Source organism: Gymnodraco acuticeps, unplaced genomic scaffold (assembly GCF_902827175.1).
Source record: "Gymnodraco acuticeps unplaced genomic scaffold, fGymAcu1.1, whole genome shotgun sequence".
In the NCBI taxonomy this organism is placed as follows: Eukaryota; Metazoa; Chordata; class Actinopteri; order Perciformes; family Bathydraconidae; genus Gymnodraco; species Gymnodraco acuticeps.
In genome coordinates, this window is record NW_022992129.1 from 721,454 (window position 1) to 749,091 (window position 27,638).

At 41.4% G+C, this 27,638-nt stretch overlaps 1 protein-coding gene across 1 annotated transcript; it reads left to right on the forward strand.

Moving 5' to 3' along the window:
* Positions 1-10,860: 10,860 nt before the first annotated feature.
* Positions 10,861-25,896, forward strand: LOC117538091 (RNA-binding protein 44-like). Its single transcript, XM_034203621.1, is given in 22 exon segments — positions 10,861-10,976; positions 11,533-11,605; positions 12,069-12,096; positions 12,424-12,530; positions 12,898-12,972; positions 13,048-13,111; positions 13,203-13,228; positions 13,448-13,521; positions 13,523-13,612; positions 15,295-15,515; positions 15,732-16,209; positions 16,290-16,321; positions 18,337-18,477; positions 19,357-19,525; positions 20,486-20,520; positions 20,617-20,701; positions 22,252-22,357; positions 22,448-22,570; positions 22,678-22,745; positions 22,956-23,029; positions 24,116-24,326; positions 25,296-25,896. Coding segments are annotated over 22 exon segments (2,589 nt in total). The 5' UTR covers positions 10,861-10,961; the 3' UTR covers positions 25,590-25,896.
* Positions 25,897-27,638: the final 1,742 nt, after the last annotated feature.

The following is a 27,638-nucleotide window of genomic DNA, read 5'->3' on the forward strand; positions in this document are numbered from 1 at the left end:
GCAGTGAGCTCCAGAAGTATGTGGCACCGTGTGTGTAGAATTATTCATGAGTTTAGACTTGAGTACAGAGTAAGTCATAAATATTAAATACACACGCAACTTTACAATGACTAAGAGGTTAAAGTGCAGTCTGCAAGCCGAGATAACTCCAGCAGCTTTAACAGATATTCCATTAAGAAAATATAAAAGTTGGTTTGACATTTTGAGACACATTGCAATATTTTGCATAATATTGTTCCAATACATTTGTTTTGGGCTGAAGCATGTTGATATTTAACACTGATGGGGAAGAAACTTGAGTTAACTACTTGAAAATAGTGGTTCTAACTACTGTGTAAAGTACGTGTCGGCTACCTATTACTGCACTGCATTTCTTTGACACGTTTTAAATTTAAAAAAGCATAATATTAGTTTAAAAAGATTGGCTCCAGTTTGACGAACCACAACAATAAAATGCATGCATTAATGATGAAAAACATATGTAATTAAAAACCTAGAAAAGGAGCAATGAATAATTCAAGTAACATTTTTAGTTCCAGGTTTTTATTTACTTCAGTATTTCTACTATATACTTTCATGCATAGAATTAAAAAAGAGTTCATTTAAATAATGATGCTCAAACTCACTCAGATTATTTAATATTTTGTTCATTATTTTCATGTTATGTTGGTGTTGTTTGGGATGAAGCGAGCACGTGTATGTCCTTGTTCCTATGTCGATTGTTTCCTGTTTTTTTATTTCTTTACTTAAAGGTGGGGTAGGTGATTTTGGAGAAACCAGCTCGAGTGCGCTAGAATTTGAAAATACACAACCGGAAGAAATCTGCTACTTCCTTACAGAGCCCCTCCTCCAACACACACGAACGCGCACATGACCAATGAGGGCACGAGATAAGTGTGTGCACAGATGGAAGGCTGACAGGCAGGTAGGCCATCCAGTTACTTTAGCCGGGCCGGCTCAGATGATTGGTCGTGCTTTTTACAGCGCTACTGCTTCCACAGATGAAATTGTTTTGTGTATTTATTGTCAAAGCATTTCATGTATTCATTGCTATCGGGATGTTAAGAGCATTCCATGGAATATAACAAAAAGTGTTTCGGAAATAAATGACATACCCCACCTTTAAGTTATCATTATCAATATCCATGGGCTTTAATGTTTACCGTGCTGTACCTGAGGACCTCCTCTCCATCTCAAAAGACACTCAAACATGTTTTCATAATCTGGAGTAGTGGTTACAGTATGTCATTGTTTTCTAATAGTTTTTTCCCCAGGAGCTTTTATCCATGCTTATGTGCTTATGTTTCATAGTTCTGTATGTATATGCATTTAATTGAGCCTTTGTCTGTGCTTATGTAAATCTGACCTATTTCCATAATAGACTCAAGTGCTCTTAAACATATACACTATTGCCTCCCATTATATTCTTTAATAAATAGCCTACACGTTTTGTAGACATATAATACATTTTGTTTGAATCTTAATCTGAAAACCTGAAACTAAAGTTAGCAAATGTAATAAGCCCTGGTCAGGCCCGGACTGGCCATCGGGAGCACCGGGAGGTTTCCCGATGGCCTGGCCTGCTAAGTGGCCTGCTGGCCTGAGGAATTATTTTTATGTATGTATTGTGAACGCAACGCTGCGCAAATGTGGGTCTGACTCTGCCTCACAGAGGGTGACTGGCTGTACATGATGTGGCCTGCCGACATGGCCACTTTCATACAGACCATACACTAATGCCCTCGATTGGTCTCTGTTTGTCATTCAAGCTCGGGAGGGTGTGTGTATGTGTGGCGCGAGCGAGCGAGAGAGAGAAAGCGCGCGCACCGGTTACGTGTAGGCTATTATTGTTGTTAGCATCTGGTGCTAGCTAGCTGCGCTAACGGATATAAGGAGCTGTTTCAACAACAAGGTGGAGGAGAGTCCCAGTCCGGCCCTGGCCCTGGTAAACAAGTATTAAGGTATAAAGTCAATCATTGTGAACACTAGCTACTGACTTACGAGCTGTATGAATGTTTCACAACTATCTTGTGATGTTTGTTTCGTTTTGACAACTCACTGAAGATTTCCCAACGTTTGAAAAGCTTCCCTTAGGCGTTTGGCGTAATTTTTATAACACTTTCTGCCTTGTAGTATCTCTTTGTTGTTAAATGTGTCTCAATCTGAAATGCGTAGCCTATAGCATGATGGAGTATGTGAAGCTTTAGACTCAGGCTTTGTTTTGATGGCCAGCAGCACTCTGCTGGTGTTGAGTCAGAGCCTCATCAAACCACAGAGTGTAAAGGTCTCTAGTAACAGCCTGGCAGGCAACTCTCCATTGATCGAGGAGCAGAGTGCCTTTGAATGCTTTGCTTTTAGCGTACTCATGGGAGGTGCCCTGCCCTGATAGTGTGTGTTTTTGTGAGCTGCAACCATGGCTGCAACCTCATAACAGATGTTTTTTATTGTTTGTTTTTTAATCTACTGTGACGAGCATATGTCATTTTCTACCACCATGAGCTGTTTGGTGGTGTAGCAGATATTGTGAATTGTAATTCTTTCACACACACATACGGGTTTTGGGCCGAGGGCGACACCGTACTTCCGGTATCCGCCATTTCACACGAGGTGCAAGCAGAATATCATAGTCTATTGCCTTAATCAATATCTAGTCAACTCTAAAATACCACATATATGCATTGGCATGATAATAGTATTGTGACAAGTGGGGTATTCACCTGGTGTTTCCAGAAGATAGACGTAGATGTAGCCAAAATCGACGAAGGCCACTTTCAAGGGTCGTTTTTCCATACATCTGCAGGCAGTCTGTAAGGGCAATCGGACAACCCACACAGCTCTAGTTTACGCTGGTAACGACCTAGAGCACACCCCTCAAGTCCAGAGATGTAATCCGAAGACATGCAGCGATTTCTTCGGTCGTTAATTCAGAAAAAAAACCTAGTGCGCTCTGCCTGGCTACATTAGCTAGCTGTTTATATTTGCACCTCCAGGATATTTGCACCTCCAGGAAAATGGCGTATTTATATATATATATATGGCGCGCGTTGCATTGTGGGTAGCTCGTGACGTCACTGTGTGTGAAAGAATTGCCCTTCGCTTTTCCTGGTTAGGATTACTACAATGTTTAGGAAGTTTTTACTAAAGCCAAATTGTCCAAAGGTCAAAAACAACTGCACGCATTTAGTAAAGCTAATACAATAAAGCAGTTTTGTGTTAGAAATCAGTGTTATTTTTGGTTGACCCATGACGTAGCGGCTGCTAGCTAAACGCTAAAGTGTGCTCAGCAATTATTTTTTTTAAACTTAAGAGAACAGTTTTCACCAGTGACTGAATTATCTGGTCTCCTCATCTAAAAAAAACTAACATGATGATTCATACTAGTAGAAACACTGAATAAATTGTTTTTACATAAAACAATCAGGGTTTCCATGGTGAGCAGGATGATTGTACTACAAGCTAAATGCTAACCTTAGCTCAGCTTGTTTCTCTAATAACTGAAGATGCAGACGTCCAACGAGGTCCAAAAATCTTCATCATGGTTTATGAATATTATGGTAACTTGTTGGAAATGTAAAACTCAATCAAATAAGTAATTTTAATACATTTCTATGTGCAAATGTTACAAAATATGTCTCTTCAGCTCAATGTTTTCCTTGTCCTAGTTTATGGAGGTGAGAAATTCAAGCATTTATGTCTAATCAACTGTCTAGGCCTTCTTCTGAGAACAGCTTGTCTGCGTTTCAATTCTCCTCTTCATTTATTGAGGAGTGGTTAAGTCATAAACAACAGTAAAAATGCAGTATTTTTGTAGAAATTAAAGTATGAATATTCACACCTTAGATGTGAATTCTCAAGAGACGCCCACAGTCCTCTTGTCAGATTCAGATGTAACAATGCATCACTGTCACAAACACAGTTGTCTGCGCTTTTTAAAAATGCAACATTACATTGATTACTTACTTAATTGTGGTTATAACGAATGATCAAATAATCAATGACGGTATCACCTTATAGTGGAGAAGAAATGTCATTAGGCTTCATCCTCTTGGGAATATGAATGTGCATAATACATTTAACAGAAATCCAATAGTTGTCACAACATCTCACCTAAAACCACAAGTTCTTTTAAATCAAGACAATCAAATAGTTATTGAGATATTTCCATCTAGACCAAAGTGTTGGACCAACAGACTGACCCCAGAGCTAAAAGTGCAACTCGTTCCTCTATCACAGTCAAGATTAGGCCATTAACCCAATGTAATGATGCTGATCCATTTAACAAGAGGCTTTTGATGCGCTCCATAATACAGAATGCTTCCTCCTCACCACTTACATACTGACCTGCCAAAGGCTTACCGTGAGGTATGGACTGGATATGTTGCAGGAAGGATTTAGGGCCCCACATATGAAACAAACCAGGCTGCATCATAAACATTACACTAAATCAATTCATAGTATTACAGAGTGCTTGACACATGGCCCTGCCTGGGAGAAAAGTGGACGTAGTCCTTCAACATACATCATACCACATGACCACTAGCTACTTCAGAGTGAATTATTGATCCAGATATTGGACGAGGCAGCTCAAACTTAATGTGGTTTCAGCTTTGAATCTACAGAGCATCACAGGCACTCACACACTGACTCCATCTACTGCAGTTTGAGAGAGCCAATGTACTCAGTTCTGGCTACGATTACTGAGAAATATGGGTCATACTGCGGGGAAGGGAACAGCAGAAATCTTTCACATTATTTGGCCGATGCGCTGTGTTCGCACAATGCTAATTACCATGGTGAGACCTTGCTCCTAAAACTCTGTTACATAACTGATTTCCCACACACACACACACACACACACACACACACACACACACACACACACACACACACACACACACACACACACACACACACACACACACACACACACACACACACACACACACACACACACACACACCACACACAAGTCAGTATTTATTTCAGAATTTGAAGGGAGCTCTTTTTTATTTTACATTAACCCTGGCTGCCCTCTAGTGGAAGTATCTCGCCCATTAGAACATTTTGCATGCAGTAATAGACTTACACAGTATAATTTGAAATGCAAAATAACAATAATGTTTTTACTTTATTTATATGGCACCTTAAACAATAAGGTTGGCAAAGACAGCAAAGGCATACTCAGAAGACAAACTAACTGCAATAAGGACAAACAATATTGAGATTGCTTATTTACTAAAAAAAAACATTATTTCCCCACCTATTATAAGTGGTACAGGTGGACATACTGCCACTGCATATGCAATCTGAATAAAGTCATAAGTATAAGTATGAAAGTGCATTGTTATTAAAGTTTGTTGCCACACTTTGTAATGGATTTAAAGGCTTTAACACTCATTTAAAATGGTAACAATGCAGCATGTGTTGTGTTCGTTGTTGCAAAGTAAAACAATACTTTAGCTTCTCCCTATGCTACTCTACTCTACTGTACTGTATAGACTTGCGTAGTGATATAGACTTTGTGATAATGTGTTGTTGAGTATGCAGTATACTTGAAGCTATGCATCAGACTAGCTTTCCACCAGGGAGCAGGGGGCGGACTGGCCATCGGGACGTTCGGGACGAATCCCGATGGGCCGGTACTGAAGTGGGCCGGTCGGACAATGTGGGCCGGCCGGTAACCGGCAGGGCTCGACATTAAATGGCCCGCTGGCCCGGAAGCACTATTAAGACACCCCGGGCCAGCATAACGTACTTTCCACTTGCCCGCTCGGGCCACTAAAAATATTGCTTTAAAAAAATTGTCCTGTGGTATTGGTATTTTGACTAGCAATTTAGTTAAATTGTTTCGTTTATCAACGCTACAACATAGCGTTCCGTGAGTCGGTTGTCGTTGTTGTTGGGTGAAAAACAAACAGCTGTTTGCTGCGGAGCAGGCTCCCGTGAGCGGGAGCCTGCTCCTTCACTACAGACTATCGCGCCACCTAACCATTCGCCAAATGTTTTTAATACCAGCGGTAACCGGCCAAGCGCCGGGCAAAAAACTATCTTCAAATAAAAGAAAGTCACCGGAGGAGTTCAAGGAGAGTGACAGGGAGTATGAGAAGAAGAGGGAGAGAACGTTTCAGCCAGCTTGATCGATGGAGTTGGCTGCAGTGACGCGTCCTAAAACCCTTTTATAATCTATCGATTAGATTTATGATTCAAAAATTATAAAAGTAGGGTAGACATGTGGAGATTATCCGGCTGAACAAAACGTGCATTTATCAAACAGGTTTGTTTTCCACAGACCTTATTTCCAGCTATTTTCCAAAACCCTTGTCGAGGGAACCAGCAGCTTACTTCCTGGTTTTAGGACGCGTCACTGGCTGCACCTCTCAATATGATGCCAATATAATCAAGGTCTTCTGTCGGCTCTGTACATCAATGCCGACCTATGCTGACAAGTAAGTGAAGAGTAGACAATATAAAAGTATTGGCGAAATGTCCCAGCAGTTTAGGATAATGAAGGTTCAGGTTCTAATCAAATCAATTACATAGCCTGACAGAAAGTGCATTATACAAATAATAATAATAATAGCAGACATTTTTTAACAATGACCACAATATCATTATTTTAATAAACCAAATATGAACAATTGAGGAAAATGAGGAAGAACTGATGATTAAAATGTTGTAGTAGGCTACAAGTAGTAATGTAGTTAGTGCATACATTACAACAAATGTGTTAATTTTCTTCATTATTAGTCGAATGCTCCGGGCCAGTGGTTACAATGGTGGGGCCAGTGATAATACAAGTCCACCGGCCCGGAGGTAGACATTATTTAGCCTTTATTTACCGCAAGTAAATACCGCTAAATTGTCTACCTGTAATTACCTCGACAATTTACTAGCGGTATTTACTTGCGGTACCGCCGGCCCGCCGCGGTACCGAAGTGGGCCGGTCGAGAGTCCCGGGCTGATTTGTAGTCCCAGTCCGCCCCTGCCAGGGAGCTAGTTTACTGGCTTAAAAAATAGCATACAACTAATTGTCAAGCATATAGTGCCCTGCAGTCTTTAAAATGTCACATTGCAAAAGCTGAACAAACTGTTCCCTATTGCAGCTGCATTTTTGAGAGACTGCAGCTTTCTTTCTTTCTGTCTTTCTTCTGTAAATCGTGGGTGTAGTGTGGGAGTTTAGAATTGATGCTCTTGTAAAATGGGTTTTTCTCTGTCAGCCGCACATTGAATTTCCCGTCTAGGACAATAAAGGTTCTGAACTAAATTGAACTGCTTAAAATAAAAGTTAGCACTTGTCAGATTGGGATGTGAATATGTCCTGGTGGCACGACAATACGGTGACTAAATATAATCCTATGGATTTTAAACACACTGACGTTTAACTTACATAATTGTTTGTTGCCAGTGGCAGTTTGGAGAGAACCACAACAGCAGAATCCTAGAATGGTGTGTGGGGGTGTTGACCACTAACAATCAGTGAATTAAACTTTCTCAGATCTTGTACTTAAGTAAAAGTAGAATTATCAGCGTGTAGGAATACAAGTAAAAGTCCTTCATTCAAAATGTTACTCAAGTAAAAGTTTGTGCAAATTGGCCCAATTTTTTAATAATGTATGTTTAGATTATAATTATTGATGCATTCATGGGTTTCTCCTGGTAAAGGTGCAGCTAGTTTTAATGACTTTTTATACTGCAGGTTATGTGAAGTTTACTCCAGGTGTAACTAAAGTCTGATTTAAGAGTTGATTATACATAATTAATCCAAATCTGCAAAGTAACTAAAGGTATTAAATACATTTAGTAAAATTGCACAATTTACCTCTGAATTGTAGTGAGTAGAAGTACAAAGTAGCACAAAAATGTAAATACTAAAGTTAAGTACAAGTCTCACAAAATTGTAATTTAGAACAGAACTTGAGTAAATGTACTTACTGTACACCACTTGTTATATGCAATGATACATGATGCTCCATTTTGCTGAACTTTCATTTCCGTGCATGGCTCTCTTGCCCCTTTCCCACTAGCGCTTTTTCAGCTCCGGCTCGGAGCTGGAGCCTGAAAAGCGCCGGTTTTTCCTGTTCACACCGCAGCGGCGCCGGCTCTTAGCTCCGGAATCCGGTTCACTTCCAGCTCCAAAAAATTGTCGGTCTAGAGCAGGGATGCCCAACCTTTTTTTAACCGAGAGCTACTTTTAAAGTTGCCAGTCTGCCGAGATCTACCAGTCCAAATAGAGAGACGTAGCCATTACTGACAGCCTACTACCAGGTAAATACACACTTCTACTTGTATAAAACTGACCTTCGTACGATGAATACTTCATAAAATACTGCAGATCCTTTATCTTACCTCTTTCTAATCTACACACATACAAGTATTTAACTGAAGTTACACAACAGTGTTGTTGATACAGAGTTGGAGTTTATTCACACGTCACAAACTACAGTGGGTAATGTTTTCAAGAAACATTGAACAGTGCTGCCACATATGACACATGGAAAAAAGAAAATACTCTGAACCCTTTCTTTGCCATTATATAAAAATAGTGTTGCTACAAAAGTATAAATGAGGCTTACTAATAAGACAACTCAGATCTGAAGCTACACAGGAATCTGCTGCCAAAGTGCAATAAAAAAGACAAAATGAATAGAATCAAACCCTTTTTTTGTTGCATTTTAGTAGATTATAAAAAGAAATGCCTTTAAAATAGGATGCAAGCAACACTAGTTTCTTAACCTGAATTGATAATAGACTATAATCAATTTAAACAGAACAGACCTTAATGTTTGCATTCTATACCATTTTGTACAATAATTATAATGAATAAGTTCAAAAAAACTAAAACTTACAGCTGATTAATAACGGTATCTAACTTGAGTTTTTATTATATCAAAAACCTGTTGAAATGCTACCGTTTTTTACTGTCCCCCAAAAGCGCGTCGCAGCCTCCAGGAATGCTTCTTTCACAACTTCGCAGTCTTTGAAAGACTTCATGTGTTTCTCAAGAACGTGACTGGCACGATAAGATGCTCTGGTAGCAGCCTTGCTCTTGTTGTTGGGCCTGGTGAAAACAGACTGCTGTGCATTTAGCTGTCCTTTCAGGCCCCTCCCCTTTTGGAGCGTAGGGCAGAATTAGGAGGGAATTCCGTCTCGTAGCGTTTGTGCACTGTTTTGAAATGCCGCTCCTAAATTACCCTTCTTCAGATGGACTTTGAATTGGAATAAATACAAAAATAATCATCCTCCCACTCGGAGTTAAAATTATATATGTTTTGCTTCTGCCATAATTGCGGTCTTGTTTGTGTGCGGACTGTCACTCCTGTTGATACGGACAACGTTAGCGAATTAGTGCACTGCCCACTAGCCACGCCCCGACACATGGGGTCACGGCGGCCAATCCCAAAGCTTTGATGCGTTCAAGTGCATTATTCTGGCACAGGAAGATTATGTTACAGGACATTAACGATAAAACAGAATATTGTTGTTCTATTTTTAGACACATCTCGCGATCGACTGGGAATCTCCCCGCGATCGACTGGTTGGGCACTCCTGGTCTAGAGGTAAGAGCTTCGGAGCTAAGAGGTGGCGTCGCTTACGTCTCTCTTACGTCGAGGCGTGCAGGAAACTAAACCCACCTCCCCTGAACATGGGTCGACTGTCATGCCTGCCTACAAGCAGTAGTGCTGTGCTTATAAACAGACTTTATAAAGTCAGGCAACACTAACCAGGCTTCGTGTGATTCTGTTTATTTGTACCTTACTTTGACCATCCGTTCACTGTTATTGATCATTGTGGAGAGAGGCAGACGTGTTGTTTTGTATTATAGCAGCTATCGGATGGAATCAATACATGGGCTGCACAGGTTGTCGTGTCCGACTATCACAAGTAGAATCATAATAAAAATACGCCGGTAAAATGTGCCTGTAGAAAACGGTTTATGCCACAATAGGATAGCAATAGCAAGTAGTCAGTTTAGCTTCGGTTGCTATGCTAACATCACCCATTTTATACCAGAGAAACTTTCATAACAGCGCTGTGATCCCAAACAGCGTCAATTCAGACTGACACACATTCACTTAGGCTAAGGGGAACTGGGGATATGTATCAGCTGCTTGTGTGAGTCGGACAGTGAATACTTTAGAGCGGCCGCTGCAGTGTGAGCTAACCGGGAGCTAACGGAGGAGAATAAACTCCCGTGGAAGAGCAGCCAACACTGCAGTGGTCGGTAAATGCCACAGAAACACATTAATAAACAATGAACCACGGCACTCTGGAGCAAAGTATAAGGTTGGAGAAGTCGTTATTCAATTTATTCTGGCTTCGTGTGATTAAAAGCAACACGATCATCGACGCGACGCAGTTCCCCGTTGTTGTTGTTGTGAGCGCCGTAATGCCGTTGGGGAGCAAATCAACGATGTAAACGGTGACGTTATGACGCAGCAGCGGCAGCACCAGTCGGGTCTGGGCGGTGTGAACAGAGCGGGAGCAGAAAAGGGAAACCGGAGCTGAACCAGAAAAGCTCTAGCTCGGAGCTAGAAAGGGAAAAGCGCTGGTGTGAAAGCCGCAACTGAGGCAGAGTACACAAAAGAAGAGTGGGTGAAACCATAGACTGTATATAAAAAGGGTGAAACATATAGGATAAATGATGCTCTTCCTTGGTTGTGCATAGTTTGTGTAGCAACTGCAGTATCATAAGGTAGGAAAATAAAGATTATATATTTTTTTCTTCTTCAAATTAATGTATTTTGGAATATACTTGGCTAAACCTTGGACTGCGTGATTGGTTGGTGATTTGGCGGCGACCATGGGGCAGACCCTTGAAACGCCACACCTACTTAGAGTTGATATCAATTAGCTTGAGTACCTGAGTGTTAGCAGAGATAGCTAGTAAGCTAACGCCACCGCCTCCAAAAAGGCAAAAGTAATACTATCTAAAGCTAATTTGGTTTACAAAGACGCTGAACATGGCTAGACAACAGGTAACATGCGTTTCATATTTATTTAGGTTAAATAGTTAATATTTGTAAAAGACGTTAGCGTTTTGCTTTGATATTTGTGTAGCTTAGCTAATGTAATAACCGCATGGGCGACATGTCCTCAACACTTTTTGAAAGCATAACTTGTTACATGTTCTGAAATGGTTGGTGTATTTCTCGGTAACCAACTTAAACTTAAAAAAATATCATTCCTCCTACTGACTCTAAAATTACCTCAAAACATGTTGGTTGCCTTGTTTGCCTGAAGGGAATGTTGTCTTTTTGCCTTATTTTCTTCTCAGATAGTACCAGAATGCGTAGTTTACATGTTAAATAATAAAAAAAAAAAACGTAATCTTTAATAATAGGGAAACTAGTGTGTAAAAATAAATAAAATGGTGGATCACAATAATGTGACGCACATGAATAACCGTTAACGTTGTGCTTTAGTTGTCATGGAGTCACATTAACGTCACGTTTTTATCGACCTAAAAGACTGCTAATTTTTATTTCTTTTTTGGACTATATTTCGGACACTAAAACCATATCTGTGTTTCAGACATTCGGTGGCTGGCCACCGTACCAGCTCATGGTGCCATATTGGAATCTGGTGATTGAAAAAACATATCCAAGTAAGTAACGACATAGGCCTACTGTCATGTAAAGTAACTAAGTAGATGTACTCAAGTACTGTGCTAAAGTATACTTTTGAGGTACTTGTACATTACTTGAGTATTTCCATTTGATGCCACTTTGCACATCTACTTCACTATAACTCATAGGTAAATAATGTACTTTTTACTCCACTACATTTAACAGTCACAGTCACTTGTTTCTTTAAAACAAATGATATGCTTATATTTGACTTGAGTAACATTTTGATTGCAGGACCTCTGCATACATTCTGTCAATAAATAGCAGATCTTCATTTGGTTAACTTACAACATGACTTGTTTCTAACTTTTCACCTAGGTGCTACTGCAGGATACTTTGACTGAACATCATGTTTCTGTGTGGACTGTATGTTTTATGAGCTAATGTTACACACGTTTTGACCCCGGATGTATCATCTAACTGTGGTTTCTTCATCAACAGTAGTACACCGGATATTCCACCTGAACAGGTAGGCTATGTGACTGGTATCCTCACTCAAATGTAAAAAGGCTTTATCAGTGTTGGAAATTATATACTCTAGTATTGTACTATTTTGACATATTTGTACTTTATTTGAGTATTTTTATCTAATGCTACTTGAAATATGTAATAATAATGTTCTCTTTTATATCAAACTCAATATCCCTGGGTTTGTATTAATTTAGACTTTGAGAAACTGGGATGGACATTTTTACCACTATTTACTATTTTATATCCCCAAATTAATCAATAATTAAAACATAATTTAGTTGCAGCCTACCAAATGTATGAATAAACTGTGTTGTTCATTTTACAGGTCTATATTTGAATTGGTGGAATCTCATAACTACCTGGAATTAACTGACCAAAGGCTGCTGCAGTGGTACCTCTCTTTGAGTTTTGAAGACAGAAAGATTATACAAGGTATGCTGCTCTTTCTCAATAATTAAAGAATCGTAAACCAAAGGGTTTTTTGATTTTGACTCTTAAGACAAAACAAGACCCTTTTTTAAAGAGGTCATCCTGGACTCTAGGCAGTTATTATGGGCATTTTTCTTAATTTTTGGTGTGTTATAAATCAGACAATACGTATTTTAATAATTGATTGAACATTCATACTAGGGTCGTCATCTTTTAAATGAAAACGGAAATGATATGGCAATAAAAGAGTAATGCCAATGGCTAATATATTATTATATAAACTTAGAGTCTATCTGCCCGCCTTTGTGTAAGACATTTTGATTAAATGTTGCAGCACATTTACATATTTAACTGTTTTCCTCTCTCCTAGACGAAGGAGGGTTGCACTGGTTCTTGGTGAAACATCCTGCCCTGGAGCTGTCTCCGCAACATGTTTATGTGAAGCGTAAGTCTGGAAATATCATATTTTAATAGCTGTGCACAGACCAAATATTGACCACAGGTTTTATTCACAACACAGATTGTCATAGTGTCATACCTGCGCTGCCAAACATGACATCCAACAGGCCTACGCATGTCTCACCGTAAGTACAGTGAATACTAAGACATTTCATCAAATGAATGAAGGTTTTATCATTTTACAGTGATTTATTATTAATGCTGTTTTGTTTTCAGATCTACATCAGCAACAGCAAGAACCGGTAACTTACAAACCTCATACACTACCAGCATTTCACTTTCATTTACTGTTTTAAAGTCATTGACATAAAAGTCATAAGAAATCATTGGAAAGAAACATTTGTCCAAGGCTTGGTTCTTGAAAAGATATTTAGTCACATTAATTATAAAAACTCAACTCCCATATTATATAAGGTTTAATCTCTTTATCATAATGTTTGTTTGCTCCTGTACACATCTAGACTTGGAGATGCTTCCCAATGCGAGAGACCCGTTATCCCATCTTGGCTACAGCAGCAGCGGAGATGGATCACAAAAAACGCCAACATGAGGAAACCTTGATCACCGAACCGCTCCTCCACCAGCAGGAAAGCTACCAAACAGCTTTCAGCAAGTTGTACTCACAGGTAGGGCTGTGCATCTTCACTGGTCTCACGATTCGATTCGATTACGATTATCCTGTCAACGATTCGATTCAATTCGATATCCCGATGCATCACGATTCATACCAATGCGTTGCATCCTCAATTTTCTATATTACTGCACATGGCTTATTTTTCATCAATGCATTCATGCAGTAAATACATATGAACTCTCTTTTTATTATTTAGAAAGTGCTTCAGAAATCAATAACAGAAATGTCTTGACATTAATTTATAAACCAAAATAAATGAATTGTATAGGTCTAGCCTCCCTATATCTGTGTGTGTTCCATCCTCAAAAACAAAAAACTAATGCTTCTGCAGTCTAGCTGCAGCTTCTAGCAACGGTCTTCTGTTAAAGAAAGGACACTGAATGTCCTGAATGTGGCATCACACACAGGACTCGAGTCTGAACACAGCAGACAACAGGAGTATTTACAACAGCATATAACAACTAAAATACTGCATGTGGGTGCACACTTACATTCTCTGTCTTACTGTTACATAAATCCCATGAATGTATGAGATTAAGTTAGCTTCATCATATCTCAGTGATTAAGTGAATAATAAAGTTTCTATCGGGTCACTATCAGCCTGTCACTCATTATTTTCAGGGAGGGGTTTGGAGGAACGGAGGAGACGGTGATCGCGGAAGCTTTTTTCCTCCTGCCTTCACAAACTTTACACACGTATATATCGTCTGCAAATTGCTAGAGGACATTCATACTCTGCAATCCAAGACTTAATTAAATCCACCAAAAAGTGCTGTTGGTTCTGGACTGGTGTTCTTGTGTTGGTGGATAAAGCATACTGCTCCGTGTTTGGTGTTGCTGTGTCACTGTCACGTATGTTCCCTGATCTCTGCGTCACAGACCGATTTGATATTAAAGTGACAGAAAAAAAAACGTTATAGTAAAGACGCGGCCGGAAAATCAGGAAGCAACGTTACTACGCTATAATCGATTATCTTCCGTCACTGCATCGATACCGAATTGTCCACGTCCGGATCGCAATGCATCGTAGAAACGATTATTTTCAACACCCCTACTCACAGGAAGCAACCTATCGGAGGGTACGAACTTTCTGTATGTCTTTATAAAGTTATAACACTCGTGTAGTCAGAGGTGGGAAGTAACTAACCTAAAGTGTTTTGACAATAATGTATTGGTACTTTTACTCAAGTAAAGCATCTGAATACTCCTTCCGCCACTGGGTGTAGTCATGAAAGGCAGAATGAGTTGGATTTTTCTAAAGGTAATTACACCTCTCAATCACCGCTTACCACTCAGTGTGTAGGGCTGTCTGTATCTGCAGACGGCTTGTCCTCTGCTTACGTTTTGTTATTTTCCTGTGTTTTTGACATTTCCTGGCATCAATCTTAAAAACCAGGTGTAGGAAAAGCATGCATACAAGAGGAAGCTAGGAAAACAGAGGACATCGTGAAAATAAATGCAAATGTAGTGAGGCAAAAACATAAATTCAGCTCGTTCCAAAAAGAGATTGAATCTATAGTTGGAGTCTACCCGCAGGTGAGAACCGTAACTCTTGTTTAGTTGAGGAGGAAGTGCAAACTTCTGAAAAATCCTACTCACTCTGTCTTGGCTGTTTCGTAGTTGTAAATGCTAAATTCCTTTGGGCAAAAAGATTAATGCTGGCTTTTTTTGAAGGAGTCATTCCATCTGTATGAACAAAGTCCATCAAGACCGATGTCCAGCAGCAGTACCAGCAGCTTAGCCGTATGCAAAGTTCCAGCAGACCTGGCCAACTTATCTCTGGACATGGATCTGGAAAGAAGCCAACCGTGGGGAGAGCCTGAGCCGAAGAGCCAGATGTCGAGGTCCCAAGGCCAGAGTGCTCATGACACACATGCTGGAGTCAGTCCATCACAGTGAGTATGAATCTTGTGTCTGACACAATGTGACATTTGTTCATATCTTGCAGCTCAACCATACCCATCTAAGCTCTTTTTATATTTAGCTTGACGTGTCTGGATTTCATAGATATATAGCTTGAGGTTAAATTAGGGATTTGTGACTGAAGCACATTTTTTCTATTTGTAAACCTACTTGCCAAAAAACCTGATTCTCATTGCTTCATGTTACAGATCAGAATGGCCAAATATTGAAAAAGACTCTCCTGATTGTTACAGTGTTGACAGCATTCAGATGGATGGCACAGAGTACAATGACAGGAGCGTCATCCAGTCAGACGGACAGACCATTCCTCCTCTGGTTGAGGAAAGCAGCACAAATGAAGGATGCTTTGAAGATCAAAGTAACATCTTCCATAGCATCATGGAGAACGATGAGAGCATACTCGCCTATGAAACCAGTCGAGATATGAAAGCTCATAACAACGGGCTACACTCAGTTGATGGTGAAGCTCTTGCAGCCAGCAGTGACACCTGGAAGACTGCAGAAAAGTACATCTCCTCTACACCACGGGTTACTACCTGTGACGTGATGGTTGGCCCTGAGATGCCACTGTGCACGTCAGCCGACACCCAAACTACGGGTCCAGAAGCAGCTGACAAACATATCAACACTGAAGTCCATATGGTAGATCTGGACTCATTAGTAAAGGTAATGATCAAACTAAAGAGCAGTTATTATAATAGCTTGAACAAAATGTAACATAACCTATTTAAACATTTCGCTTTCAGGCATTTACCAAACTCAAGGGAAGAGAGAAAAGGTACGAGACACAGTCCAACACTAAACGTGGGCATTTCTTCCACAGTAGTTGTTGAAGCCATTTTGCATATCTACCTTATTTATATAATTATAATTAATGTTTTGTAAGTGTAATTATATTATGCAGAGGATGTTATGGATATCCCTGTGTTCATTATTGATATTGACGATCACTGAATTAAAGTGACGTCACATATAGGTGTGGTTTGGGCCCTTTCATTTAGGACAGGTATTTTCCACGGCGTGATAGAAACCGCATGGTGCTCTCTGCATAATAATAATAATAATAATTTCAATTTATATAGCGCCTTTCACGAAACCCAAGGACGCTTTACAATGGGAAGTAACAAAACAAAAAGTAATAATAAAGAGACATAGGCTGAAGAAAACAAAAACAGGAACAGGTTGCTGAGTACTGTATATTAGTTGAGGCCAAAGGCCTGAGTGAACAGATGGTGTTTGAGGTGTTTTTTGAAGGTGTCCAGAGTGTCTGCATTCCTGATTGCACAGGGGAGAGAATTCCAGAGGGTGGGGGCTGCGACACTGAAGGCTCTGTTGCCAAATGTTTTCAGCTTGGAGCGCTGGATGGAGAGCAGCCCTTTGTCAGAGGACCGCAGGTGACGAGAGGGGGTGTAGGGCTGAAGGAGGTCAGAGATGTATGGAGGGGCTAGGGAGTGGAGAGATTTGTAAGTTAGCAGGAGGAGTTTGTACTGGATGCGTGACTTGACCGGGAGCCAGTGAAGGTGGATGAGGGTAGGGGTGATGTGTTGCCAGGGCTTAGTGTGGGTGAGGAGCCTGGCTGCAGAGTTCTGGACGTACTGGAGCCTGTCCAGGGCTTTGCTGGTGACCCCGAACAGAACTCCATTGCAGTAGTCCAGACGAGAAGAGATGAAGGTATGAATTAATGTTTCTGCAACGGGGACGGGGAGAGAGGGCCGGAGTCTGGAGATGTTTCGTAGGTGAAAGAAAGCAGTTTTGACATTAGATCTGATGTGGTAGTCGAAGGTGAGGCTGGAGTCCAGAGTGACGCCCAGGCTGCGAACCTCAGGGGAAGGGTGGATGGAGCCGCCATCGATGGTGAGGAGCAGATCGATGGTGAGGAGCAGATCGATGGTGAGGAGCAGATCTCCAACCGGAGCAGTGTTTTTGGGGCCACAACCATGAGCTCTGTTTTGTTATTGTTGAGTTTAAGTAGATTTTTTGACATCCAGGCTTAGATGTCGCGGAGGCAGTTGACAAGTGACAGTGGGGGTAGCTGGGATGATGGATTGGTACTGATGTAGAGTTGGGTGTCGTCGGCATAGGAGTGGAAGTTGAGACCATGTCGGCGGATGATTTCACCGAGGGGGAGCATGTAGATGAATAGAAGGGGGCCGAGCACTGAACCTTGCGGCACACCTTGGTTGACAGGGGCTGGGGGAGAGCTGGATTTTCCGATGGTCACAAACTGTTGCCTGTTGGAGAGGTAGGAATGGAACCAGGAGAGGGCTGTACCAGAGAGGCCAAGGTAGACGGATAGGCGGTTGAGTAGGATAGTGTGGGAGACTGTGTCGAATGCGGCGGAGATGTCCAGGAGGATAAGGATGCTGACGAGGCCTGAATCGGCGGCTATGAGGAGGTCATTGGTTATTTTAATAAGGGCCGTCTCTGTGCTGTGGTTGGATCTGAAGCCTGATTGGAAGGGTTCGTAGAGCTCATGGTCGGACATATGATGGTGGAGTTGGGCAGCAACTGCTCTTTCCATGATCTTGCTAAGAAAAGGAAGGTTGGAGATCGGCCGGAAGTTGCTGGGGTCCTCGGGGTCGAGACCAGGTCGAGACCAATGCATGATACAAGATATCCGTAATACGCTGCATGGCTTCAACTCTTTTGTTTATCTGTTTTAAAATGGACTATTTTTTCAGTTTTCTTCAAATATACGGATGGCAATGGATCATTAATGTGGATGTGTGTTGATTTTCCAACTGCTCCATAACAGTAGTACTATTAGCTTTAATTATATACATATTTTTCCAGTTGGGCTTGTAAACTGAGAAAGGAACGTGAGTATTCGCATCGTGCGGACCTGAGCTTCCTGGCCCTGCAGTACAGCATGTGCAGACAGCACTGCTCCACCCTGAACGAGTCCTCCGCTGAGGGAGGCCTGCTCGCCCCACAGTAAGGACATATCAATCAACAGCTTACCAGAGTTTTCCTTTTTCAAGATTCAAAGGCTTAATTGTCGTCATGCACGACCCACATACAGTTGTGCTCAAACGTTGACATACACTTGTAAAGAACATGCATTTCATGACAGTATTGACTTTGCAATAATTTCTACAACTCTTATTTTTCTAATAGAAAATGTTGCTGTATGTGTATTTTTGACCCAGTAGATTTGATCACATTTTCAGAAGACCCATTATAAAGTCATAAAAGAACCACACTTCACTTTTTGATAAGTAGTATGTGCTCCAATCACTCTATCACAGAATAACAAGAGTTGTAGAAATGATTGAAAAGTCAAGACTGTCATTAAATACTAGGGATGCCAGCGATTATTCGAATATTCGTTACAGTCTCCATAATCAAAAATTATTTTTAGGGGCGTCGAATAATCGATTATTATTCGCCAGGGCTGTCCGATTTTCAATTTTGATCATGGTCAGTTTCTGGCATCCCTATTAAATACATGTTCTTTACAAGTGTATGTCAACTTTTGACCACAACTGTAGTGTAGATATGGTGTTGACAATCTTAAGTCCCAAGCTCCTCCAACAATGCAACATAATATATAAGACATAAAACAAATATGAAAAAAAGTGCAAGATTATGTTACAAGTAATGCAGATAAAGCAAACTGTAAATGTCAGAACAAAATAACCAGAGAATGTTGTGACCAAGTAAATGCAGAATGTACAATTGAATTACTGAACAGTGGAATAAACTAGTTTATTGTAGTAATAATGACATTGTGGGAAGCAACCAGACGAATGCTTCAGGCAGTTAATGTGTGCCGGATTGGTCTTTACTTGTATTATTCCCTTCTCTCTGTAGGCCCAGTAACCCTAACCCTGCAAACGTTGCTACTGTTCTGCAAAAACTGGAGTGTGACTATAAAGCGATGAGGGATCAGATCCTGGCAGGCGTCCCTCTGGAGCAGCTGAAGCCTCTCTCTGTTGATTCTGAGAAGACAACCACGGGGGGGAGTTACATCCCTGCTCAGGTGAGACTCAGCCTGCTAACCCTATAATTAGTGGTGCACGATAATTATCGGTCCGATATTAGGAATTATGACGTCATTATAAACCCGATAACAGTATTAATAGCCCCGATAATATACAATATATTTTTTGGGTAAAAAAAAAGAAACAAATACTGCGGTGTGGGTGGTTTGGGATGAGGGGCGCTTGTTTTTCACTCGGCTCCTCCCGTTTTGCCAGTACTGTGGTATTAGTGGTTTAGGAAGAGGGGAGTTCTTCACAAATCCAGCGCTCCCTAACTCATGCCTGGCTGTGACGTAAATGGTGTGCGGCCGTGAAGCCAGGACAGTAAACAAACATGTTGCCGGTAGTATGGGACTATTTCAAAGTTTCAGAGATAGATAGTTCGCTTGCTATTTGTATTAACAAATGCAGAAGTTCCACGAGGAGGAAAAAGGCAACGAGCTATAATACTTCCAACCTGATTAGTCACCTGAAACATCGCCATCGCTACGATGGTGTGTTAAAAGCGTACGAAGAAGCCTGCAAAGGCACCGGGGCTTTTACCTATCTACGAGGCTTTTGAAAAAGGCAAGAAGTTTTCCAGAGACGACCCCAGGGCTAAAACGATCTCTAACTTCATCATAGAAATGATGGCGCTTGACGAGAGTCAAAACTGTTCTTGGCTTTGTTTTGTTCATAGTAGTAATGCTCATGTCATTTGCTCACTACTAGTCTTTTTTTTACCACCAGCTGTGCAAAAACTACAGGTACATTTAATATATATATATATATATTATTATCGGTTATCGGTAGCGGTCTTGAGAAGCAGGAAGTTATCGGTATCGGTTTCAAAAAACCAATATCGTGCATCCCTACCTATAATGTCTTGGAGGCCATCTATCTTAAAAATGTTTGTCATTTCATATGTTATAACCCCAGCTGTGATAGGAATGACTTAATTCTCTGTTGTCCCTGTTTAGATGGTTGCTGATGTGCTGGGAAATGTTCCATCAGGGTATGTCACAGACGTGCATGTGTGTGAAGGTATTACATTTGAACAGTTTAGCTTTGACTCTCTAGATGCTCTAATGTGTTTGTTTCTGATCCCAAGGAGCTCCCAGGAACCGCAGAAACATGACTCCTCACCAAGTGAAGACACTGCATGTCCTGATGATCAAATCAGAAGTGAATGCCAGGTATGCGTACACACACTAAAGGGCACATTTACAAAAGGGTTGGTAGACTTGCACATATGAGACCCCATTTACACGCAAACGAACCCAATACGATATCAAAAAAGTCTTCCGTTCACACGAGACCGCGCTGGAGACAGTGGCGGACTGGCCATCGGGACGAATCCGGATGGGCCGGTACTGAAGTGGGCCGGTCGGACGATGTGGGCCGCCCCATAAGTCACTAGCAAACGGGCTAGACGAAAGAGAAAAGCAGCGGATACAACCGTTTGCGTTCTCGTGTAAACAGCACATGAGACAGAACTAAGTAATACACAAAGCACATCTGAAATTCACCCTAACGGCCCGTCCACACAGCAGCTTTGAACAAATCTTGAAAATCTTGGAGCTGGGCGTGTCTGACAGCTTGGGGATTTTTTGCGAGCAACAGGACCAACAACCAATCACATGAATCTCCCGCCCCCGACATACAAAGCAAAAAAAAACGGGGATTTTATGCGAGAAATATATATATATATATATATATATATATATATATATATATATATATATATATATATATATATATATATATATATATATATAAACTCCCCAAACAGGCGAAAACCTACCAGTTTCACCCACTGTCTCTGGCACCTCCCTCCATGCCTGGCTCCTCCGGTTTGTATCCCGGTAAATAGTCTGGTCGTAAAGAACCGGGTGATTTGCTACCGTAATTTCTCGTTTGGAATATGAGGAAATGAACTGTGGTCTGGCTCTCCCTGCTTGCACGCGGTTTGATTGGCTAGCGCTTGAACTGTCAGATTTGCATAAACGGATCTGATTGGCTGTCGCTTCCAGCTCAGCCTCAAAAGTTGAACATTGTTCAACTTTGGAATCCTGAACATCCTGGAAATCCTGGAAATCTTCGCCTCGCCCCCCCACAATGCAGTTCGGCGACGGAAAGTGACGTCATCCCCATTCAAAGTCAATGGGCGGAGACGCGCTGGAAGCGGTGGACAAATCGCCAAAAGCTGCTGTGTGGACGGGCCGTAACTGCATTTTGACACCATTTGGAGACCTTTCTATGTAAATGAACCTCATCGTAAAAACAGTCCATTTCACATAGATCAGAGTTAATAGCCACACACAGTTCCAGTGAAATGATTAGTGTCTCAAGAGAGTTGGTGGTAACTGAACTACACTTAAAGGTTGTCATGGCCAGACTTTACACTGATCATTGCAGCAGTGATTGTAGCCATGTGAAGGCGTCATGTTCCAATCACAGCCATGCAATTTGGGATTTAGTGACAGGATGCAAAGACAGACCTGAAGGATGACGTAAATATAAATACACTTAATGGGTGTGTTAGCGATGTTATATCATTGGCATCATATTTTCTGGTCCTTTGGATGGGGCGGATAGCGGTTCACAATGACGCTCTGTTCATGGTGTTATCAGCAATCCATTCTTTGTGGAGTCTCCCCTGACACTAGTTTAGTTAAACACAATGTGACATTTCATCCTCATCAGTTTGACCCTCTTTGATGTTTTGTTTTCATTTCTTCGCCAGCAGAGTAACAATGAGGAAAAACAAATGAAGAAGGAGAACAGCGCGGCTGTCCCCCAGGATAGAGATGCTGCCCATAATGCACACAAGCCAGAAGAAAAGCAGACGCGTAAAAAGCAGGAGCACCCCTCTAATGTTTAATAAATCCCATAATCATTAACGTATTAATCAGAAGATGTGCCATTCTCTGTGTGAGCAGCAGCTGCATGTAAAGATATCAGCACATTGGAGGCGTGGTTCGATGCTGAAGAAGACCTGCAGCCTGCAGCAGCTGCTGAGACCGAGCCGGACCCTACGGTGATCACAACAGATCAGACCAGTGGTGAGAGATCAGGGATGGAAGTCAAAGCATTATAGCTGCACATTTCCATAACGTTTTTAAATAGATTTGGGATCAAATCCTTAGTGGAGAATTTGTGTTACCCACAGAATCCGGCAGCAAGGAAGTGGAGAGCTCGGTACTCTATGTTTCAAACCTGCCCAGTAACGCCTCAGAGGTGAGGCTCTGCTGCTGACTGCACACACATTACCATTTAAAGCAGTACTCATAAGAACAAATGCTATTATAGTTGTCATATGTTGTTTAATATTTATTTGTTAGACATGTTTTATTAGCAAGTCAGACCTTGTAATGTTATGGCCTTGTATTACAGATGTGTAGCCACCAGGGGGCGGTACAGGCTTTAACTGACTCTTGTTTTTCCCAGTGTGATGTGATGCAGTGGTTTGAGAAATACCATGCCTCTGAAGTCAGCATCTCTGCTTTAAAGAACCATTTGAGGTGAGCGTCTGCTCTGAAGAACATATATATATATATTACAACACACACACACACACACACGTTGTTCTTGTCATGCATCCATCTGATTTATGTGTGGTTGCATGAAGAAGAACACAATGTTCTACAGCTGTAATTGTGTTATGTTATGCTTGAAATCAGAATCAAGTTTATTTATATATCACAAATATTGATTTGTCTCAGTGGACTTCACAGCTTGTACAGAATATCAGTATGGCAATACGACACCCTCTGTCCTTAGACCCTCACATGTACAAGGAATCAAGTTTATTGCCAAGTACGTCAACACATACAAGGAGTTCGCTGTGGTGTATGGTGATGTAAACTTAAACAACACACAGGGGGTCCGCGGGGTCTTAAAAAGTCATAAAAGCTGATAAATCAATTTAGCAAAAATGAAGGCTATTAAAAAGTATTAAACAGCATTTTCAAGGTCTTACATTTTGTAGCTTGTTTCCAATAAGTATATGAATGGTCCAAAGAGGTTGTATTCTACAGTCGGCCTGAATGTAATCATGGCGTAGGTGTGTAGTGTGATTCTGTGTAGTTTATTGTTGGCATCCCGTTGGATTTGACGTCATCTGAACAGGACATCGCACGCTCACTGCTTGATAGCGCGAAGGTCCGTTTACGCCGGTTGCTAAACAACATCGTTATGGGGAAATGCAAGTCTGCGTCCAAATGGTTGGAAGATAAGGAGGAAGGACCATCAATACTGTATATAGTCAATGTGAGGTAAAGTGTGTCGCCAAGGTAACCGGTTAGAACTCCATGTGGCGATGAGGTCTTAAAATGTATGGAAAGGGTCTTAAAAAGGTCTTAAGAGGTCTTACATCTGACTTCAGGACTCCTGCATATACCCTGACATAACAAAATACGTTGTAAGAAAAGGTAAAAATATAACGATTTAACATTCAAAAATAATAAAGACGAGTATTTACACCACATTTAAATATACTAAGAACAATGAATATTTGACAACCTGCAGTGTATTCATAAGTCCTTCGTCAGTTAGGTAAGTGAATATTTTCTTGCCGTCAGTGGAACATGTCCCTCTTTGTTCTGTAGAGTTGCCATAGTGATGATAAGTGGAGCCCAGTCTGCCGAGGCTGCAGTGAGAGAGCTGAATGGCAGCAGCATGCACGGCCATGCTCTACATGTGGAGCACATCAACAGAGCCAGGGATGAGACCCAGGACCAGGCCTCGGGCACCGTGAGGGGGCCGGAGTCCGCCCCAACACAAACCTCCAAGTCTGACTCCAGCAGCGCAGACAGAAAGGTGAACAGTTCAATGATGTTCACTTTATGTATACAAACTGATGATTGTAAGAAACAATGAAGTGAAAATGATAGGATCTTAATGTCCGCCTCTTTTAATTGTCTACTGTACATGCTGTGCAAATGATGAACATTATTGATGCTTATTTCTTCATTTGGAGCTGACCAACAGAAACCGCTGCTTTAAATGTAATGTGTCTCCCTGTGTATCGTGTGCCCAGAGCTAAAACAATAATCATTAATACAACAATAATAATAAAGAATGAATCAATCTTTCATAAATGTTTCAAGTATAAAGGCCAAACGCTCTCTGATTCCTGCTTCTCAATTGTAAATATGTTTTGCTTCCTTTGTTAGATATTATATAACAATGTCATGATATTAAAAGTAACATATTTGAAGCTTCAGAGTTAGTCAGACAAAACTACTGCTGTCAGCATGCCAATTGCACGCTCCCTCAAAACTTGCGACATCTGTGGCATTGTGCTGTGTGATAAAACTGCACGTTTCAGAGTGGCCTTTTATTGTGGCCAGCCTAAGGCACACCTGTGCAATAATCATGCTGTCTAATCAGCATCTTGATATGCCACACCTGTGAGGTGGGATGGATTATCTCGGCAAAGGAGAAGTGCTCACTATCACAGATTCTTTCAGATTTGTGAACAATATTTGAGAGAAAAGGTTATTTTGTGTTTATAGAAAATGTTTTAGATCTTTGAGTTCATCTCATGAAAAATGGGAGCAAAAACAAAAGTGTTGCATTTATATTTTTGTTCAGTGTAAGTAGTCACCTTGGACTCTGGAACATTTTCTCAGTTTCTGACATTTTATAGACAAACCATGATGAATACAAACATTAATCGCTGCCTTACAAATAAGATATATTTGTGGTTTTTATATCATTTATTATTTTACACGATCCTGAAAGTTTAAACAGCTGGATATGTCTTTGATCCCTCCCTCTCTGCAGCTGATCAGTCAGCCGCCGCTGAGCTCCAGCCTGAGGGCCAGGAGGGTGGTGTGCGTCTCGCCCACATTGAAGGGAACCATGGTGCAGGAGAACTACTGCACCATGGGGGGCTTCAACACCCTGATGACGGAGCTCACTCAGCGCCACCCGGGCGTCTCCAGGCAGAGGTTTGTGGACGCTCTGCTGGAGCTGAAGGCCAAACACAAGGGCGTCCTCTGCGGCCTGCCGCTCCGCACCATCAGGGAGATGACCTCTGACCTCATCACCGGGCCAGAGAGCGCCACACAGCAATGAGGAAGCAGTCTTTACAGTTATTTGTTTAAAAACATCATCAAATCTCCAGTTTGTTCTTTACAACTCGAGTAGTTCAGAGGGAGAAATCCACCTAAAGGAATTGGGTTTTCTTGAAAAGATGTGTTTGTCATTTCCAGTTGAGTTGTATATTCAAAAGATGCTTCATAGAAAGTTCTAGTTATTTATTTACAGTTACTTGCATACAGTTTTATATGCATCAGCTTTGTTTGTATTTGATGTCCTCTTGCTTTGTTTGTATTTGATGAGCTCGATCAATAAAAATAACACAACATTTGCCCATCTTAAACTTTGTTGTTAGCCCTGCTGTTTATTGGATTAACCACTCTAACGTGAGGAGACAAATGGACCAGTGATAACATGTGAAGTGCTGAATCTTCATTTGAAAAGTAAAAGCAGGTGAAGCTGCCTCCTTTGAATCATGCTGTAATTCGACCTTTAGATAATACTAGATATGGCTACATTCACACCCTGCTAGTTTTGGTGCTCAATTCAGATTTATTTTTGTATGGCTGTTTACATTATCTTTTAAATGTGGCCAAGATCAGAATCCTGGTTGAACTAGTTACAGTCCCTCATGCACCAAAGAAAAATAACAAAGTTGTACTGCAGTAACAACAGAGGCCACTTAGGTCAGCATTTAGACATTTAGAGTATAGTTTATATATGTTATTCTCGATGGCAACAATAGTAACGATGAAGAGGAAAATAGTCAAAAAATGTCCCAAGAATTACCATCTTTCGTGCAAAATTCAACAACAGAAAAAATCGCTTTTTCCTGCAGTATGACTGCCACATACCAAGTTAACTGTACTTAACTGGGATTATTTTTGGATGTTTTTGCCAGCCTTCAACCAATTTTGGTAACAAAAAGAGGAAATTAAAAGGCTAGTCAAATGTGACCCCAGCTACAGCTCTGTGGATGCCCCTTTTCCTTCAAACTGGTTCCGGTTCAAGAACAGTTATTGTGCTTTTCTGGTGCTTAACTGGTTCTGTGAAGGGAGCGGAGGAGCGGAGTGGTGTGTGAACATTTAGGAAGGTTGAAGACCAAACGAGCCGCTGCATTCTGGGTGAGCTGCAGAGGTCGGATGGCACATGCAGGTCGACCAGCCAGGAGGGAGTTGCAGTAGTCTAGGCGTGAGATGACGAGAGCCTGGACCAGAACCTGCGTCGCTTTCTGTGTCAGCTGGGGACGTATCTTCCTGATGTTGTAAAGCGTGTATCTGCAGCAACGGGTTGTAGCAGCGATGTTTGCAGTGAAGGACAGGTAGTTATCTAGGATCACACCCAGATTCCTTGCAGTCTGAGACGGGGAAACAACAGAGGTGCCGATGTTGATAGTCAGGTCAAGAGTGGGACAATCTTTTCCCGGAAGGAAAAGCAGCTCAGTCTTGTCAAGGTTGAGCTTGAGGTGATGAGCAGACATCCACTGAGAGATGTCAGCTAGACAAGCAGAGTTGCGTGCGACGACCTGGGTCTCTGAGCGGGGAAAGGACAGAATTAATTGGGTGTCGTCAGCGTAGCAGTGGTATGAAAAACCATGCGGGCTAATGACTGATCCGAGCGAGTTTGTGTACAGGGAGAAGAGGAGGGGACCAAGAACAGAGCCCTGAGGGACCCCTGTAGTTAATTGACAAGGGTCGGACTCAGACCCTCTCCAAGTTACCCTGTAGGTACGGTCTTTGAGGTATGAGGTGAGGAGGGAAAGTGCAGAGCCTGAAACTCCAAGTTTTTGGAGAGTGTGAAGGAGGATCTGATGGTTCACCGTAGGGCTGTGCAATTAATCGTATTTTAATCGCGATTACGATTATGGCTTGCGACGATTATGAAAACAGCATAATTGACAAAATACGATTATTTTGCTGGGTGCGCTTTCGCCCCTCCCTAAAAGCCCACTCGGCCACGTGGGAGTGACAGGTGTTGTGAGTGTTCAGCGCGAGCGAAGATGTCAGAACAAGAGCAGCTACTCGTTAAAAAGAAGGGTAAAACTATTTCCACTATTTGCAAGTAGCCTACTTTGTCATTACATTT